At 34.8% G+C, this 19,299-nt stretch overlaps 2 protein-coding genes across 2 annotated transcripts; both read left to right on the top strand.

The window, feature by feature from the left end:
- The first annotated feature begins 2,891 nt into the window (after positions 1 to 2,891).
- LFY (floral meristem identity control protein LEAFY) lies at positions 2,892 to 4,825 on the top strand. The gene is made up of 3 exons (XM_089611720.1): positions 2,892 to 3,292; positions 3,530 to 3,897; positions 4,316 to 4,825. Exons 1-3 carry the CDS (start codon positions 2,893 to 2,895, stop codon positions 4,691 to 4,693), a joined length of 1,146 nt encoding a protein of 381 aa, XP_089467846.1. The 5' UTR covers position 2,892; the 3' UTR covers positions 4,694 to 4,825.
- A 5,421-nt stretch (positions 4,826 to 10,246) lies between these two features.
- Positions 10,247 to 11,503, top strand: LOC149401041 (Integrase-type DNA-binding superfamily protein). The gene is made up of 2 exons (XM_089612600.1): positions 10,247 to 10,715; positions 10,811 to 11,503. Exons 1-2 carry the CDS (start codon positions 10,505 to 10,507, stop codon positions 11,329 to 11,331), a joined length of 732 nt encoding a protein of 243 aa, XP_089468726.1. The 5' UTR covers positions 10,247 to 10,504; the 3' UTR covers positions 11,332 to 11,503.
- Positions 11,504 to 19,299: the final 7,796 nt, after the last annotated feature.

Raw genomic sequence — 19,299 nt, 5'->3', positions numbered from 1 at the left:
AAGAAGAAGACGTTCGGGTATTTAACATACCCTAAACCTATTAGGTGCGACACTGTCGCACCCAATGTGAAATTCCAGAACCCAAAATATTCGGAGGGAATTTCTGACCGTTTTAAATTTTTAAACCCATTAGGTGCGACACGAGTCGCAACCAATGGTATTGGGTGCGACAATTGCATATCAGGTGCGACAAAGTCGCACCGGATAGCCATAATCATCAGCGAAATTTTTAGGCGCTTGGAAGACTATTTGGTGCGACATGTCGCACCTAATATGTTCTTAGGTGCGACATTTAGGTGCGACATGTCGCACCTAATACCCTTCCGCACATAATATGTTAATTTGTAGTAGTGAGTATCCATATGAGATTTTTACACAAATATTACTAAACTCATGTCACTTTACCAAAATCCACTAAAATTTAAAATACTTACTAAGTTGTGCAAAGACTATGATTCTTTTCATAATTTCGTAATAGAACGTTTTAAAATTTGGGGACATATTGTCACTAAATAAGAAAAAAGTTACGAAAATGATATTTTTGAAAGAAAATAATTGTCTCTTCTAGTATAGTAATAACATTGTCAAATTTTAACTTTGAGTTGATTTTAATAAAAGGTGTAAAATTTATAATATTAATGTCAAATTCCATATTCATATCCCATATCGCTTGTTTCCTATTTCATATCTATACGGATTAAGACACTTGAAACGCTAGTATTGCAATCTAGCCAACGTTTCATTAAAGTTTCAAATGTAGCCACAAATGATGACGTGACTTGTTAGTCATTTAACAAATTACTACATTAACTTTTATTAAAATCGGCCTTTTAATTTTAAATTGTCTTTTAAATTTTCGTTCTGATCGCAGCCAAATAATGCAGCTTTAATATATGTTAACTTGATCTATTTTATTCGATAATATTTTCTTTCATTTTTTGTAGTCTAATTAGTTGTGATATCAAGTTTTCTTAGGTTAATTTCTGTTTATTTTACACGCGGTAAGTTTTGTCTGACTGAAACGTTGACTATTAGTTGATTTCTATGATTTAAGTTACGTAAGGGTATTTCCAATATTTTTTTAACCGTTTATTTTTTTAAATACTTAGATTACAAAATTTATTAAACATTGATTAAATCATTATAAAGTCATGTTTGAAATTGACTAGTTGCTAGATTAACACTATATACATATTTATATAAAGTTCTTATGTATATAATTCTAATTAACTTTCGTATATTTAATAAATTAATATATATAAATAAGTTAGTATTCTTCAGTCATAAGTGATGCCATGAACGATAATATCTGAATACGAGTAGTGGAGACAAGAACACAAATAATATATATATATATATATATATATATATATATATATATATAATATAAAGGGGAAAGGCTTGGAAGAAAACGTTGAATGTTGGTACTGTTGCAGAGCGAGATTGACGTGTCGAGCGTGGATTAGTGGGGAAGTAGTACAACATCGTTGACTGGACTCCTGAAAGAAATCAAGATACTGCGAATCCTCTCGCATTGACAGCTGTGGTGTGGGTCAGTGCCACGTGGTGAAATAAATCTCTGTATTCCGTTGGGGCCCACTTATCAACAACAAGTCAGAGCGCTGCTTCTCGTCCTTGCTTTTGTAAACTTTGTATAGCTTCTAATCACTTTTCCCACGACACAACACAATATTTCACTTCTTTCTTCGTAATGTGTCATCTCTATTTTCACTTCTTCTTTATTTATCTACTTAAATTAAATACACCTGAGACGTCTCTGACATTTGTTGTAAAAGTAAATACACAATATTAGACTACTTGCTAATTAAACTCGATATATGAGAGAGAGAGAGAGAGAGAGAGAGAGAGAGAGAGAGAGAGAGAGAGAGAGAGAGAGCCGTACCACTACCGCCTATTGATGGTTACCCATAATTCTGTTACAAGAAAAATGACTTGATTGCATGATTATATCAGCATGTTTGTTTGTTTGTTGTGTTTCATATTTTTGTCCGAACCCCATTTTCTTTCATTCTGACTACCCAATGTAGCTGAGAACATTGGGCAACCATTGGGTTTTCTTTTTCTTTCTGACTACCCATGTATATCAGCATGTTTGGTTCTTTTTTTTTTTTTTTTTTTTTCCTTAAAGAAATGTAGCTGAGAAACGTATCCACATTCATATATATAATATATTCATAGTCATTCTTATTGGCCCTCGTTTTTAACTGTCAACGTCGATGATCTGTATTCACGCCTGTGTTCCTTCATTTCGACATTATGCATATACATATATAGATATATATATCTACAAAAAAATTAATTATAATTAATGCTTGGACCAAGCTATATAGCAAATCACTCATGTCTTTCTAATTAATTACTAGTACTACTACTGTCTCGAAACCTTCTCTTTCTATATCTATATGCTTATTGCTTAATAAACAATTCCAACAAAATGATGAATAACGACAAAACTGGTTTTCTTCTCCACCGTCAGTCTGTCTGGTTTTTGGACTTCATTCTGACGCAGAACTGTCATCTCCGAAGAACTCTCTTCCTCTTTCACAAGTTATATGTTTGTCTCTGTCATCGGGAAAATTCAATCCCATCCCACCCCCACCCAACCCGAGGTTATTTTCGGAATTACTAGACAATCACGTGCATGCTCAGAAGAGAATACGTTGCTAACTAATTAATCCCCTGCTCCGCTCACCGCTCACTAGTACGTTCTATTAATAAAAAGAAAAAAAGAAAACTAAAAGGGCAGTTTGGGAAATTACTTGAATTGAAAAGCCAGCGAAATATACTATATATGATATACAGTAGTAGTATAGTGGTACAGAAAGCTATAATAAATAAACTCAAAAGCAGCAAAGACATAGGATATATTGGATGGAAGGAGATCCTTTCACGGCGAGCTTGTTCAAGTGGGACCCACGTGGGCTGGCCCATCCTCCTCCTCCTCCTCCTCCGCCACTTCATCCGGCGGCGCCACCTCAGCAGGTGGTGATGAGGCAGCAATGGGAACAGCTGGGTGGTCTCGAAGAGCTCTTCTCTCTGTACGGAATCCGATACTACACGGCGGCCAAGATAGCTGAGCTGGGCTTCACTGCGAGGACTCTGGTCAACATGACCGACCAAGAGCTTGACGACATGATGACCAGCCTCTCTCACCTCTACCGTTGGGATCTCCTCGTCGGAGAAAGGTACGGCATCAAATCCGCCGTCAGGGCCGAGCGGAGGCGCCTCCACGACCTCAACATCATCTCCAACGACGGCCTATCTCTCGAAGGTATATACATATATATATATATATATATATATATATATATACATTATCCTCTACAGCGTATATACGTAAGCAAACATGGATATGACATATCTTCATCATTAAATAAGAAGAACTGTATTCTGTATACATACACTGTTCAGAATTTAAGATAGCAAGCTCAATATACTGTTGACGTGATGTTGGTTGATAACAAAAGAGTATATATATATATTGATGTGGTTGATGAGGATTGGACAGAGTTTTCGGAGGAGGGAGTAGTGCAGCAAATAGAGAAGGAGACGGTGGTGAGCGGCGGAGGGACGGCGGAGAAGAGGAAGAAGCAGCGGCGGAAAGGGAGCAAGAAGAAGATGAGTAATGAAGAGGATGATCAAGAGGATGATGAAGACGACGAGGGTGGTGATGACGGAATCACTAACAATAGTAAGATGATTGTAAGCTGCGAGCGGCAGAGGGAACACCCTTTCATAGTGACTGAGCCTGGGGAGGTGGCACGTGGCAAGAAGAACGGCCTGGATTACCTCTTCCACCTCTACGACCAGTGCCGCGACTTCTTGATTCAGGTTCAGAACATTGCCAAGGAGCGCGGCGACAAATGTCCCACCAAGGCACGTATTACAGCTACTCTAACATCTATATGCAATGCAAACCCTATAAAATAATAATTATATGCTCATTCTAGAGGGATGAGAATGAGATGTATATCCTCTATTTTTAGAAACATATATAACTCATGTTGCATATATACAATTAGCTTCCCCCCTGGCTATCTTATTCCTATATTATTTAATAAATAGGCTAGCTAGGTTAACATATAGTATAGTACAAGTTTGAAGACATATTAATTAAACGTGAGATATAAGAAGTGGGACCCACAGTAGATGCATGGGGAATAGGGGGGCTCTGAAGTTGACAACTCAACGTACATAATTGAATGAGATTCAAGAAGAGGCTAGATTCTCGAAGCAATAAAATATTAGTTTTGTAAGAGCGTGAGTGTGACACGTCGTTTGGATGTGAGTGTAGGTGACGAACGAGGTGTTCAGGTACGCGAAGAGGGCAGGGGCGAGCCACATAAACAAGCCGAAGATGAGGCACTACGTGCACTGCTACGCGCTGCACTGCCTCGACGTGGCGGCCTCCAACGCGCTCCGACGCGCCTACAAGGAGCGCGGCGAGAACGTGGGCGCGTGGAGACTCGCGTGCTACGCGCCGCTGGTGGGGATCGCGGCGCGTCAGGCCGCGTGGGACATAGACTCCATCTTCAACTCGCACCCTCTGCTCTCCGTCTGGTACGTCCCCACCAAGCTCCGCCACCTCTGCCACTCCCACCGCACCGCCTCCTCTCTACCTCCTCCGCCGCCGCCGCCGCCGCATCATCTCTCCTTCTCCTCAAACGCCTGACCTCTTACGATCATTAATTACTTTCCAAGCTGCTTATTTCATTCATGGGAACTAGTTGTATTAATAGGCTCCTTTTAATTTGTCTTACATTATTATAATCTTCTAATGCAATGCAACTACACGATATTGGTACTGGTAGAAAATGAATTAGATCATCTGTCCATCAAATTAAAACAGATATCGTGTATGTCATAATTCTCCTTTTTCATTTTAAATGTATTATAAACACTATATTCTCCTCCCTTTTTTTTTTTTTTTTTTTTTTTTTCATTTTCTCGCTTCTCTCACACTCTAAAACGAGTATTCTCTCTGAAAACGAGGATTCTATTAGTATAAAATACTGGTTAGTATATTTAATTTTGTTTATTACATATTTACTTGAATTTTAGGTTGAATTATGGTTGATTTGGGAATGATTTAAATTAGATTTAAGGTTTTGTCATTTGAAATTTCGGATATTTTGGATGTGGTTTGAGACGGTTTGAGTGTGGCTAGAGATTTTATTCATAGAGGTTTAGAGACGGTTTGAGTGTGGTTTGAGACGGTTTGAATGTGGTTTGAGGTTCACGATCGTCTCAAACCTATATAAATACTATCTCTAACCACACCTAAACCGTCTCTAAACCTCTATGGATACAATCTCTAATTACACCCAACCCAACCACATCCAAAATATCCGAGATCCGAAGAAGAAAGATGTTGTGAAGAAAGCCACTAATGTCAATACAAACACGAACGATGTTCAAGTGATGGGATTGACTTTTGGGGAAGGTGCCAATGGTCAGTCCGAAGGTACCTCACCCAAGAGTACTCACACTTACAAGGAAAAGATCCTTCCTCGAAAAACCATTGTGAAACTCACGCCAAGGAATGTTGGCTTGTCCATGTAAGATATCACCGATTTGGTGTCTTCTAGCGAAACCTTTGAAGATGAGATTGAGTCTTCGTCTACAGCAACTAAAGATAAGAATCTTCATGCTCTTTCCAAAGATCACTCATCCGTCTCGCCCCTTGATGATCCTCATATGATGGTTAGAGATAATCCTGCACTTAATGTCTCTGAGTCTGGTATTGGTATGGAAAGAGAATGTAGAGACTAGGGATGATGATGTTGGTGCTGAGAAGAATACAAAAGTTAGGGCTGATAATACTGAGAATTTGCACATGGATTCAAATAACTTAGAATCTATCTTAGATGTTGTTGATCCTCTTAGTGCAAACGGTATTGGAGGAATTTTTGGTTTGTCAAGTGTTGTGACTAATCTTGTTGGTGTAGGGAAATCTATTCAGTCTAGCTGGTGCTCCTAATGTCGAGAATGATACCCCTACTCCTTCAAGGCATATTGCTTCTATAACAGAGGCTAGTGTTAAGAAAGATTTGTTGAGGCTCCTGCCATTTATGAGCCCGATGATGGTGAGAAGCCTTTTAAAAAAAGGAAAGCTGTTTTTGAAAACGAAGATACTTGACACGTAATCCAGTAAGCTCCTTTGTCAAAATGTCTCCTATTTGATCACCTGTCTTTACATATGATGTGGAGATCAAGCCTTGTTGAATCTTTTCGCGAACAAAGTGACATTCGATCTCAATGTGTTTTGTTCTCTCGTGGAAAACAAGATTGGATGCGATATGGATGGTAACTTGATTGTCGCACCATAATTTTGCTAGCAAATTGATGTCGAAGCTTAACTCTATCAATAATTGATGTATCCACATTATCTCACATGTTCCGTTTGTCATGGCTCTGTAATCCGACTCAGCACTGGACCTTGATACAACATTTTTCTTCTTGCTTTTCCATGAGATCAAGTTTCCTCCGACAAAGACGCATTATCTAGTAGTCGATCTTCTATCCATCTTGGACCTTCCATAGTCTGCATCTGTAAAACATTCAATCTGAGTATGACCATGATTTGAGTATAAGATACCATGTCCTGGTGCTCATTTCAAATAACACAAGATCTGTTATAAAACTGCCCAATGGTTAACTGTCGGAGACGCCAATAATTGGCTCACTATATATGCCGACGGAGTATGCAATATTTGCGCGAGTAACGATGAGGTAGTATAACTTGCCGACTAATCTTCTGCATCATTCAGGATCATCCATTAGTTCTCCTTCCTTCGTCAGTTGCATGTTGGTAGTCGTTGGGGCATTGCACAGCCTGGCTCCTAATTTTTCTGTCTCAGAAAGCAAATCAAGAACTTTGCGATAAGTATATACTTTTTCTGCTTCTCTATACTTCAACACCCAAGAAGTATTTTAGCGTGCCCAAGTTCTTCATTTGGAGCTGCATGTGGAGGAAGGTTTGAGGGACGATATGCTAGTAGTGTCAGTTCCTGTAATTACTATGTCATCAACACAAACAGCTAAGAGAATGACACCATCTTTCGTATTCCAGAAAAATAAAGAGTGGTCAGATTTGCTCTTTCGATGCCCAAATTGTTCAAGAGCTTGGCTAAACCTTCCGAACCAAGCACGAGGGCTTTGTTTCAGCCCATACAACATTTTTCGAAGACGACACACACGGCCATTCTCTGAGCAACAAAACCAGGAGATTGCTCTATATACAATTTTCCGTGTAGATCCCCGTACAGAAATGCATTCTTAATGTCGAGTTAGTGAATGTGTCATTCATGAGTTGCCGCCAAGGAGATGAAAAGTCGGACCGATGTCAACTTGGCAGCCGGAGAGAAGGTATCATAATAGTCAACGCTATAGGTATGGGCAAAACCTTTGGCGATTAAGCAGGCCTTCAATCGAGCAAGTGTGCCATCCGGATTATTTTTTACTGTGAAGACCCATTTACATCCAATTGCCCATTTTCCCGAGGGAAGAGTGACCATCTCCCAAGTACCATTTGTCATCTAAGGCATTCATTTCCTATGTCATTGCTTTCTGTCAACCTGGGTGATCTAAGGCTTCACGGATAGTCTTAGGAATTATGATGGAATCAAGGGATGAAACAAAGGCATATGAAGAAGATGGCAGAAGATTATATGAGATAGATGTAGAGATGGGATTAGTATATTGTCTTTTACCTTTTCGCAACGCGATGGGAAGATCATCGGTCGGATGTGGATCTAATGACGAAGGACCCGGTCTAGGACATGTCTTTGGAGAATCAATTAGCGTTTGTGGTATTGGAAGGACACGATGAGTGTAGACAATAGGTGGTTGAGGATGACGAGGTGGTGCAACAATGGGAGCGGGTTCAGTGGTGTCTGTGGAGTCATGTGCTAAAAGAGGGGATACCTGTGAGGGTGATGGAACGTTTAGGGAATTAATGCAATAGACTAAAAGATAATCATCTTCAGGTGGTGGTAAGACTGGTTTCTCAGATGTAAAGTATGGTAAGTGTTCTAGAAAGGTGCATCGATAGACACAAGATACCTTTGGAGACTAGGACAATAAAATCGATACCTCATTTGAAGACGAGAGTACCCCAAGTACACACATTTTAAGGATTTTGGATTTAATTTCGTAAGACCTGGATGAACATCTCGGACAAAACACATACTACCAGAGATTTTTGGAGTAACTGGGAATAGAGGGTTTTGAGGAAACAATGTTTTGTATGGAATCGCACCTTAAAGAACAGATGATGACATACAATTGATAAGAAAACATGCAATAGAGATGGCATCAGCCCATAAATATTTTGGAACACCTGTTTGAAATAGCAAGGCTCGTGCGATTTCGAGAATTAGTCGATTTTTGCATTCACCAACTCCATTTTGGGACAGAGTATCAACACATGAATTCATGGAGAATGCCATTTTGGATCATGTAATTTTAAAATTGACTAGATTTCCCGATTCATAGAAAATTCTGCTATTGACTTTTACAAAACTTGAATTGGACTATAAGGTCAATTAAGTTTAAGTCGTACACGTCAAACTTATCTCTTACTCATTTCTTTTGGTTATGAGATCTTCATCTACAACGAGTGGGACAATTACTTTCTTTTGACCCACTTAATTTTACACAAAAATATAGTCGTTTCTAAATATGTGGAAAAAATTTAGAAGCGACACACTCTGATTTTTCCTAAATCTCGGTGATACCTTTAAAAGCAAGATTTCGCTTCTAAAAGTCAATTTTCTATTATAATTAGAAGCAACATGTCGCTTCTAAAAGCATTCCAGCTTCTAAAATTGTGTTTGTAGTAGTGGTAATGTACTGGCAAAGACTTGATTGTAGAGCGTGTTTGCATTTATTTCACTAAGATGATCTTTCAGCAGGTAGGGTCGTATGAAAAAGGGAGAGATCTTGGATCCAATGAGGGCTTAGATTGCAGTTCATCTGAAGATTTGAGGAGGCACAGTTTGAGTGAGAGTCTGCAAAAAAATTCAGTTCTTGTTACCTCTGATTATTATACTTAAATTATTATCCACCATCGGATTTACACTGTCGTCCAGATTAGATGTTTTGTTAATAAATTGTGTTATCAATTATCCGTATCCTTCAAAAAAAATTTATTATTTTTTTTAACTTTGCTGATCGTTTATTTTATTTATCTTGCATAAATAGTTATTCAACCTAATAGCTAAACAATTATTTCTTTACCCGTTAAGTTAAGTAATTTCATGTAGCAAAAAAAAGGTTATTAATTGAATAATTCTCCTTCTTTTATAGTACATTAATAAATTTTCATGCAATGCAATTTAACCAAACGGTATTGTTAATTTGGAATTGGTACAACAAAAGCAGTTAATAAAGCTCTGCATTTAGGTTAACCGTACGTACGTAACGAAAAAGTTATAGACTAATATCGACTTGGCATTGAAAAAAAACGACAAAATTCAGTACAGAGGTGATCGAGAGTCAATCTGTGCAATTGGGCCAATAATGATGGAGCCCAGTCAGCAAATGGGCTGTCTCTGCTTCCCTTGAAATTTGTGATTCCTCTTCGTTCGGTTGTATTAATTTTCTGGAAGCGTAACGTACAATGAATGGAATGTTGCTCTCTCTATGTCAACATTACAACTCATAAAGTCACACATTTTTATGTTTCACGAGGTCCGAAAATTGAAAACAGTTTGGTTTGAAGCCCAGACATTGCAGCGTTCAGTGTAAATCACACTGCCACATTTTGACTATTTTGTTCTGTAACGAAAAGAAAATTAAAAAGGAAGCTACCCGTGCTTCTGATTTTTCGGTCAAAATAATAAATAGTCTCAACTTTTTATTGGCGTATAAATATAATATGATGGTACACGTGTAACGGTGATAAACAACACATTGTATTGTATTCATCGAATCAACTTGTTTTTATTTTTCCGGCAATGTGAATAGAAGGTTACATGAAATTAATTTGTACTTGTCTACTGTATGAAATGTTCATTATTCATTAGAATTTGCACCTTTTTTTTTAAGTCAGACGTGTTGTAACATTATTTGTAAAGGATCGAGTTGAAAGAGGAAAAAGCAAGTGATGAATTTATTAAGATGGAAATATAACAAACAATACATAAAAATAAAGATATAGATAAAAAAAAAAATATATGCCTAACGTGCAGGGAATATAGGAATAACAAAGAAATTTGTCTTACGTTCACACACACACACACAAAGAGACATATATAATTGTACCGAAACCCTAACCCCTAAATGACTTCATCATCATCTCCAACATATATATAGTAACCTGATCACTTCCTATCCATAGGACCAACACTCTCTCTCTCTCTCGTTTGCTCTCTCTCAGTTTTGGCATCAAGTAATTAATTATTAGTGGTGGTGGTTATAATATTCGGTACAAATAAAAAAAAATTAGGTCGAGAAAGTCGTCGATCGTTGAATTATAGTGATGTCAAATGGGAAGAGAGCGTTCGGATGGGAATCGGAAGAAGAAGGGATGTTCCCAGGGATTTACTCAGCCCGCTCCCAAAACGACACGTCAGCGATGGTGTCAGCCCTAAGCCAAGTCATCAGTGGCGGAGCTACTCCCAATCATCAGCACATGATCAATAACTCTCCTCCAGATCAATCCCAATCTCAAGATCATCAACCTAATTCAGGTACATATATACACACACGCACACAGACATATATCCTCTTAATTTGTATATATAGCTAGGTTCTCACGGCGATGGCCGATGGTGATGATGATCAGGAAACAACGCGAGCGGCGGCGAGGGTATTCGAAAGAGGCACTACAGAGGGGTCCGGCAACGGCCGTGGGGGAAATGGGCGGCGGAGATTCGGGACCCGAAGAAGGCGGCTCGGGTCTGGCTCGGGACCTTCGACACCGCCGAGGCCGCGGCCGCGGCTTACGACGAAGCCGCGCTGCGATTCAAAGGAAGCAAAGCCAAACTCAACTTCCCCGAGAGAGTCCTCCAATTCCCGGCAGCCACCACCACCGCTCCAGCTCATAATTACAACAATACCCCTTTTCAAACTGCTTATACTGATGCTAACACTGCTACTACTACTAACTACCAAGCTTATTATCCTACTGATTATCACACTTATGAAGCTTCCAATGCTGCGAATAGTCTGTACGGGTCATCGTCGGTAGATCACCAGACTTCGACTCAAGCCATGGCGTCGTCTCAGCAGGACGAGCTGTTTCGGCTCTATGCCTCTGATTCCTCATCATACAATAACTATCCCGCCTCAGGCCCATATTACTGACTCATATTCATATACGTGATTGTCTTTCTGCTTGTTATTAATTAAGAGTGTCTTCTTGTTTTGTTGCTGTTTTATGTTTATAAAAAAATTGATTTACATGCATGATGAGATAATATGTGTGTGTGTGTGTGTATCTCAACCTATACCTTATTTTGATGTGAGAGTTTGGATTCTAATTTGTATGCCAATCGATATTACTTATATATATATATATATATATATATATATATATATATATATATATATATTTCATTCTAATTTGTGCATAATTTAAGGTAAGTATATACTCTTACTCTTAATTATATATCAAATAATTAGTCAACTAGTTATATTTACACTTTTAAATTATTATATACTCAATTTTTAGTAAATATTTGATAAATAGTCACAAATGATTATGTATCACCATGTGAATGAATGATTTACAATTAATTCCCATATTTGCCATACTGATTTCATATATAACATTTAGTAAATATTATATTTATGATTATTTACCAAATATTTATTAAACATTGATTAAATAGTAAACAATACGGATATATATTTTGGACCTTTATATTATGTCCCAGGTGTAGAATTAAAAAAAAATTAAAATAAAGCGACATGTTAATGTAATGGCGGTTGTTGTGATTGTATTGTACGTTGAAGAACTAACATACGTGTCGTTGCATAAAAAAACTTTAAATATGTTGGAAAGACGCCAAAATTTAAACGCGCAATGCTAGTCATGGAATTCGGCACTGAAGTGACAAAACAAATAGTGATGTTTAGTACCCATTTACAATTTGAATGAACGGAATCAAATATTATTCCGATAATCTCGCCGTGTATTTAACTTATAATGGGACCTATCACATTCGTGCTCTACGTCTCATATATCACTTCAAATATGAGCAAATTAATTTCCGATATGCGTACTATATAAATTAATGGTTAGGTTATTATTACGACTATATATATATCTATAATACCCCGAATAAAAAAAAACTATATATCTATATAATACAGCTGACGTATATGGATCCATAAAAATCAAGAGACTTGAAAGTTAAGCTCTCAGATGAAAGTTGTTATATCTCAGAATAATGTTTTATTGGATTACCACTAGACATTTTTAATCACAATTCATTATACTAGTTAGATTACAATGGTTAAATCATAAATTATATAAAATCGTACGAAGATTTTGAACTTCAAATGCGGCTTCTAGATTACAACTCCATCGGCATTAGTTATTAATCTATATTTATCGAATCAGTTGACAAAACTTTGAACACGAGTTGATTTAGTATCCCGATTGTGTAAGACTTCTCTAACAAAAAATAATCAGAACGTATATGTAAATGCGAAAAATAAAGTGGACGATTATATTCATGAGAACAATAGTTCTTATTTTTAGAGAATCAGTTTCAAAGAAAAAAGTTTAAAATAAAGTGATACCAAACATATTAAACAATCGTTTCTTATTTTATTTCTTTCTTCTTTACAAAATGGATAGTTTAGCCGATTATATAGATTGAATTGATCGCGGACCACATTTTTCATGAGAAAGTTCATTTTCTAGACTGGTTGTGAGTAGGAAATAATTAATCGTGAATGAGCTTTTTTATTTAGAGTCGATGTTGCGTTTTTGTTGCGTTTTAGAGTCGATGTTGCCCCAAAAGAGTCGTTGATGTTGCCCCAAAAGAAGTTGATGTTTCATTTAAATATGATTAATTTTGATTGAATCCCATAAAATTCAATTTGTTCTTCAATGATAGAGTTCAAAATGAATACAAAAATAGTCCATTACGTAAATAGTCATATTTAAAGTTTGACATTGTTAAATAGCAAACGTTTCGTAAATGTTAGGTAAATAGCTATTTTCATATGTTTACAGACGTAAATCTTAGGTAAATAACAACTTCTATTTATTAGGTCACTTCATCTTTATGACTATTTACTTAAGAGTTACAAAACGTTGGCTATATAGCAATTCCAAACGTTTTAGTTATCTATTTACTTAATTTTTTTTATAAAAAAAATTGATTTTATTTAACATTGATTTTGTGGGCATTTGTATGCGGTCATCGGAGATCTTTGAACGGAGCAATGTGGACTAAAAATTGAGAGTTAGAGAGAAAGAGAAGAGAGAAAATAAGGAAACAAAAAAAAAAAAAGTATTTGAAAGAAGATGTATTAGTTTGAAAGGATATTTTTCTCCAAAAATATCAACAACAAAAAAAAAAAATGGTCTTCAAAGTGTCTAATTAAAAAAAAATTATTTGCTTGTTGTCAAATCTACAACATAAGAGCCCCGTTTGGCATAGCTTTGTTTTTTTTTAAAAGTGCTTTTAAATTTAGTTTTTGAAAAAAAAACTGTTTTTTTTAAACTGACAAGGTGTTTAATAAATTGTTTATACAACAATTGTTGCTGGTAACAAAAAATGATTTCGTGTTTGGTAAAAGAAATATATTATAGTAAAAATACTAAAATAGACATGTTCTTAATAATTATTAATATGCTTATTTATATACATTTAAATTAATAATATTTTGTACGAGGATAATACAGTAATTTATATACTAAACTTAAAAACACTTTTTGTAAAAGCTAAGAATCCTAGCTTTTCCATCTCATGTACAAAATCTAAAATCGTTTTTGAAGTTTTTTGTAAAAACAATTTTACCAAACATCAGATAAGCAGTTTAGTTTTTTCTAAAAACAAAAACATGACTTTTTAATCTGAACCAAATGCAGTCAAGATCTCTTTTCCTTTTACTTGCTAGACTTTAAATTGTAGGTTGAATCGATTATTGATTAATTTAGTTGCCGGTTATTTTGTACTAACCTTAATTTCATATTTCTTATGTAGAATACATAGTCAACGATTAAGTGCCTGTGAAAATTGTCTTATGTACACCATTAACCAGAAAATATAAAGGTGTGTTTGGTTCTCATCTCAAAAAGAGTTTTTGAGTTAAAAAAATTGGAAACAAAAAACGAAAATTGCGTTTGGTTTAATTTTCCGGAAAATTTTTTAAATTTTTTTTTGCAATTGTTTTGTAAAAGAGTAAAGAAAACTGAAAACAAATAAAATGTGTTTTTGGAAAGAAAAAAAAAATATTCTCTTTTCTCCTCCTTCTCCTCATCTTCTCTTTTCATTTTTTCAAAAACAAAATGAAAACTGTACCAAACACTTTTTTCAGTTTTTTCAATTTCTCAAAAACAAAAATGAAAACTGTACCAAACAGCTTTTTGAAAACAACTGCAAAATAATTTTTCAGTACAACTACAAAAATTAGAAAACAAAAACTTTTTGAGTTAACTACCAAACAGTTCAAATCTCTATATTTAATGTCTTATTTGGATTTTTTTTGGACCTTTGTGTCTTTTAAGTAGTTTTAACACACACATGGACAAAATCCTCTAAAGCTTTGTGCACAGAATCCTCGCTTCGTCAGACATTGACACGTGACTTTTTTTTTATCTTATTATTTTTTCTCTCTATTTTTTTCCTGCTTTTTTTACTCTCTCTCACGCGCGTGAGAGCGTATATGACACCAACGATAATTAAAGGACCACTCACCAAATGCCGTTCCGCACCTTTGATTTTAAAAAGTAATCCATGTACCGCCCATACTGTAATATAGTATTCAACTATCGTTAATGATATTTCATGATGCGTTATCACATTGGTAAACTTAAAAAAGTATTTCACGGTGTATTTGAGCAACAAATAAATTAATGTGAATAATATGTGATGTTATATATGTATGGTATAATTAATTAATAATATTTAATTTATTATAAACATTAGAAATATCCTGGATATAAAGAATTTATATGAGTAAAAAAAATAAATTAATTGTGGTGTTTGCAGTAGATATAATTCATGTTGCTTATCTGGGTAAAAGGGAAACAAACTTTCAGCAGATGAGCTACTGTACTTTATTATATATATATATATGTATATATATATATGTGTATATATATATATATATATATATATATATTAATAGTATGGAGATTGAAAGTGAAAAGAATCTTATTAATTGGTTGAAGGTGTAAACTTTGCGTTTAGTGGTCTGGTGAATCCTCTTTTGATTCAAGGTGTAAACAAGTTCTAACAATGTAATATAGTTTGTCTACCAAAAACTACACCATTCAATGCATCTTCATAAAAAGTGAAAAAAGGTATTTAATTAAATTCAACAATCAGATATCTTTTAAACTTTCCGGCTCCGTATAAGTGTTCTAAGAATAAGATATAATAAATCCTTTTGTTAAACTAGAGTTAAAGTCGACTGTATATCTACTATTTTAATGAGATACTAATTAATTTAATTTATTTTTCAAAAGGTTGCTTGCGTTTCATATTGTTATGGCGATCAACTGAGAAGGCCCTTTCGTGTTTCAAGCTTCAACCTTCAAAATAATAACAAAGTCCAAAAACGATAAAGTAGTTGTATGTAATTTATTATTTATAACAAATTGTCAAAACTAACTGTTGAACACGGAATGAATTTGAAATCAAACTCTGACATTCTTCCATACTCCAATAATGACATATCATCGATTGACTTCGACGGCTGATTTTACATCCCACTATTATGTCGCTTCCTTACTCTAAATAAAAAGTTTTATTTTCTTCTTCTTTCGAATAAGATAAGAATAGTTTCGGTGATGTTGACAAATTTAGATCTAACTTCGTGCAATGCCTCGAATATAATTTACTAAATAATAAATAATTTTGTGAACAAACGGTGGTAAATTTGTCTGTCTTTTTTTTTTTTTTTTTTTTTTTTTTTTTGTGTGTGTGTGTGTGTGTGCGTGTATGTGTGTAATATAATGTTTTTAAAGGTTTTTTTTTTTTTTTTAAAAGTGGTGTTATTAACCAAGATTATATAATATGATATATTATTAAGGGTGTTTTACTGAAAAATAATAAATTTTTCACTGGTAAAAGGAATACATTTTTCCATTCCAAGGGGTTCGAACCTAAGATTTCTCCGTCGAAATATATGTGAGATTATCATTAAATCAAAGTAAATATCATATTTTTTTATTTATTTTTTATTGAGCGTGGTATGTGAAAATGGAGAGAAATAAGATGACGAGTGGCATGCGAATTGGCAAGTGTGAGATTTTAAATTTCAATGAATAATGATATTTGGAACTCTAAAATCAATATTTGACTTTGATTTGCTTCTTTGTTACTCTTTTTAGTTTTTGGCCTCGACAACTTCGAATTTCAAATATTTCGGCCTTTTTGTTATCAATTGTTATTCTACATTGTCTATTTTTGCATGTAAAACTTGGAAACCGAGGGACATAAAAGAAAAAGTGACTAAAAAGTTAGTGGAACTTTGCCAAACTTGGGTTGTGTTCGTACACGTACGTGTACGTATGAGAGAGAAGCAATATTATATCGCTCTTAAATTAGCATAACAAAATATAAACGATTTAAAAATATATATTTAAAGTAGTGGTACTTAAGATAGGCTAGTACCTCTATGTGGAGTCCCCACTGCAGCATTTTTGCTGCCTTAAATATATATATATATATAATATATATATATATATATATATATATATATATATATATATATACAAGGACGAAGCTAGAAATCTAGGTTAGGGGGGCTAATTTGCAAGAAAAAATTGAGGGGGGGTTGATTTGTAAATTTTGAAGATAAAAAATGTAAAAATAAAATAAAAATAAGCAAAAAATGCAAAAAAAAAAAAAATTGAGGGGAGGCTATAGCCCCCTCTCACCTCTATGTGGCTTCGTGCCTGTATATATATATATATATATATATATATATATATATATATATATATATATATTTAAAGTAACATATGCTCCTCTTGCACCAATAATACAAGCATTAAAGTATACATGTTTTAGCATAGTATTATACGCTTACAACGTTCAATTCAACGAGTCAAGTTTATTGAAGTCGCGTCTTTCATTTTTGTCATAAAATATTCAAGTTGTGCATGCCTTTCCCTTATAAGCACGGGTAGCTTTACTAGTATTTTCTTCTTCTTTTTTCAACCAAAGAAATTTTTAAGGAATCGCTTTGCTTCCAAAACATGGCGGGCTGTGTTATTTGTCTGCGATTAAAAAAAGACCATTCTTGCAAGTTACAACTTACAAGTCATTACTCTAATTATTACGTTAGATTTTTCAACTGAAAATTATCTACACTACTTGCTCGCCCAAAATAAATAATGTGAGACGACGACATTTGGAACCTGACCGCGAAGATCAAATTCGTCCATAATAGTTAGGCCAAAATGTTGCAAAAACTATATGAATTTAAACATATAATTGCATATGCCCGCATTAAAAAAAATAGATTCATTCAAACATATTTATTTGAAGAAAATCATAATAAGAAACATGCAAATTAACGTCTAAGATCCATTCAGATGACTTAAATTTACCAATTTGAATGACGACCTTATGTGTCTGAATCTCCGTTGTCTGATCTTTTAGTACATATTAGCCTACAATTAAGAACACCAAATAACTATAAGTGAAGAATCGACATCATAAACTCAAATTTTGTACGTAAGTATCTAAGCAGGCAATATTGACTTAGATTATTTTTCGAGTCACCAAGCACAAAATTAAAATTAAGCATGACCAACAAGTGGATAGAGAAGAGGAATGAAATGTCGAGCTTGCCAAAAAAGAAAAGAATTTAAAAAGCTCTCTTTCTCTCTCCCTTACTTAAATACAAATTTCAACGTTCTAAAATTTTGCAAAGGTTTCATGCGAACTAACTATTTGGATACATTCAAGACTACTCTAGCCAAATTCAAACTCCTCAATGACTCATCATACACGGTCATAGCTCTTCAAATTAATTCATGGCTGAATATTGAGGTGACACTGTTGAATTCCATCTTAAAATCAATTGGTACTAAGTGGAGATGCTCAACTGATATATAAATACATATTCATTCATACACACAATAATTGTGAGACTATCCCACTTCAATACTCCCCCTCAGACGTAGCGTGACCAGGTTGAGTAACAATCCCTCTCACGCTTTGCGTGGGTCGGACAAATTCAAGTTGTGTGAATGTACAATGTTCTGATACCATATAAAATTCCATCTTAAAACCAATTTGTAATAAGTGGAGATGCTCAACTGATATATAAAACATGTTCATGTTAGATCCGAATATCACGGGTGAAATCTATCACCTAATTCCATGATCGAATCATGTTGAATAATTAAGAAAGCATAAAACTAATAGCGGAAGCGTACCTGATGAATCCATGACGGTTGGTTTTCTAGATCAACACATATATCTTAGAGAGTCCTTTGTTTCTCTCTTTATTCGCTCTGACGACGGGATATCAGAAAGTCACTAAGACATTACGTGTGACCTAGGGACCAGCCGCATTTATAGGCAACCATTAGGTTAACCTAGCGGGCTTCCTATTTCAGCCCATCATAGAAATAGAAGCCATATTGGTCTACACAATAAAGGACCACAACCTATTAGATATATTAAAGCCCAATATCCGTACACCAAATTAGATGACTTTTAACGGGCCATCTTTATTGACAGTTCACAACACATAATTATTTAACATATAAGCCCAACATTGGATTAAGGATCCAACAATTCATTCATACACACAACCAATGTGGGTCCTCATCGAAAGTTTGAAACGCATGAAAAAATTCAACTTGTCATGTTTGTGAATTTTTTTGGCCATATTGAACACACATGCTAGAATTTGGGTTGTGTTCGGAACTCATGCTTACATATTCTATAGGCCCAAATTCAATACAAAACTCGTTTCGAACTTAGAAGTTAATTAAGCTCAAACCCAATTTTGAATTTCTTTATGAGATTATTTCTAAACTATAACTTCCTCAATAATTTTGGACCAAAATTCAATATGTCAAAATTAATCCAAAACTATGATTTGTCATTTTGTGTAACTACTGTTTTA

This window comes from Urtica dioica, chromosome 4, assembly GCF_054948205.1.
Source record: "Urtica dioica subsp. dioica isolate 48M chromosome 4, U.dioica_male_clone48M_v1_H2, whole genome shotgun sequence".
NCBI lineage: Eukaryota > Viridiplantae > Streptophyta > Magnoliopsida > Rosales > Urticaceae > Urtica > Urtica dioica.
The sequence above is the reverse complement of the archived record's forward strand: the minus strand, read 5'-3'. Positions and strand labels throughout refer to the sequence as shown.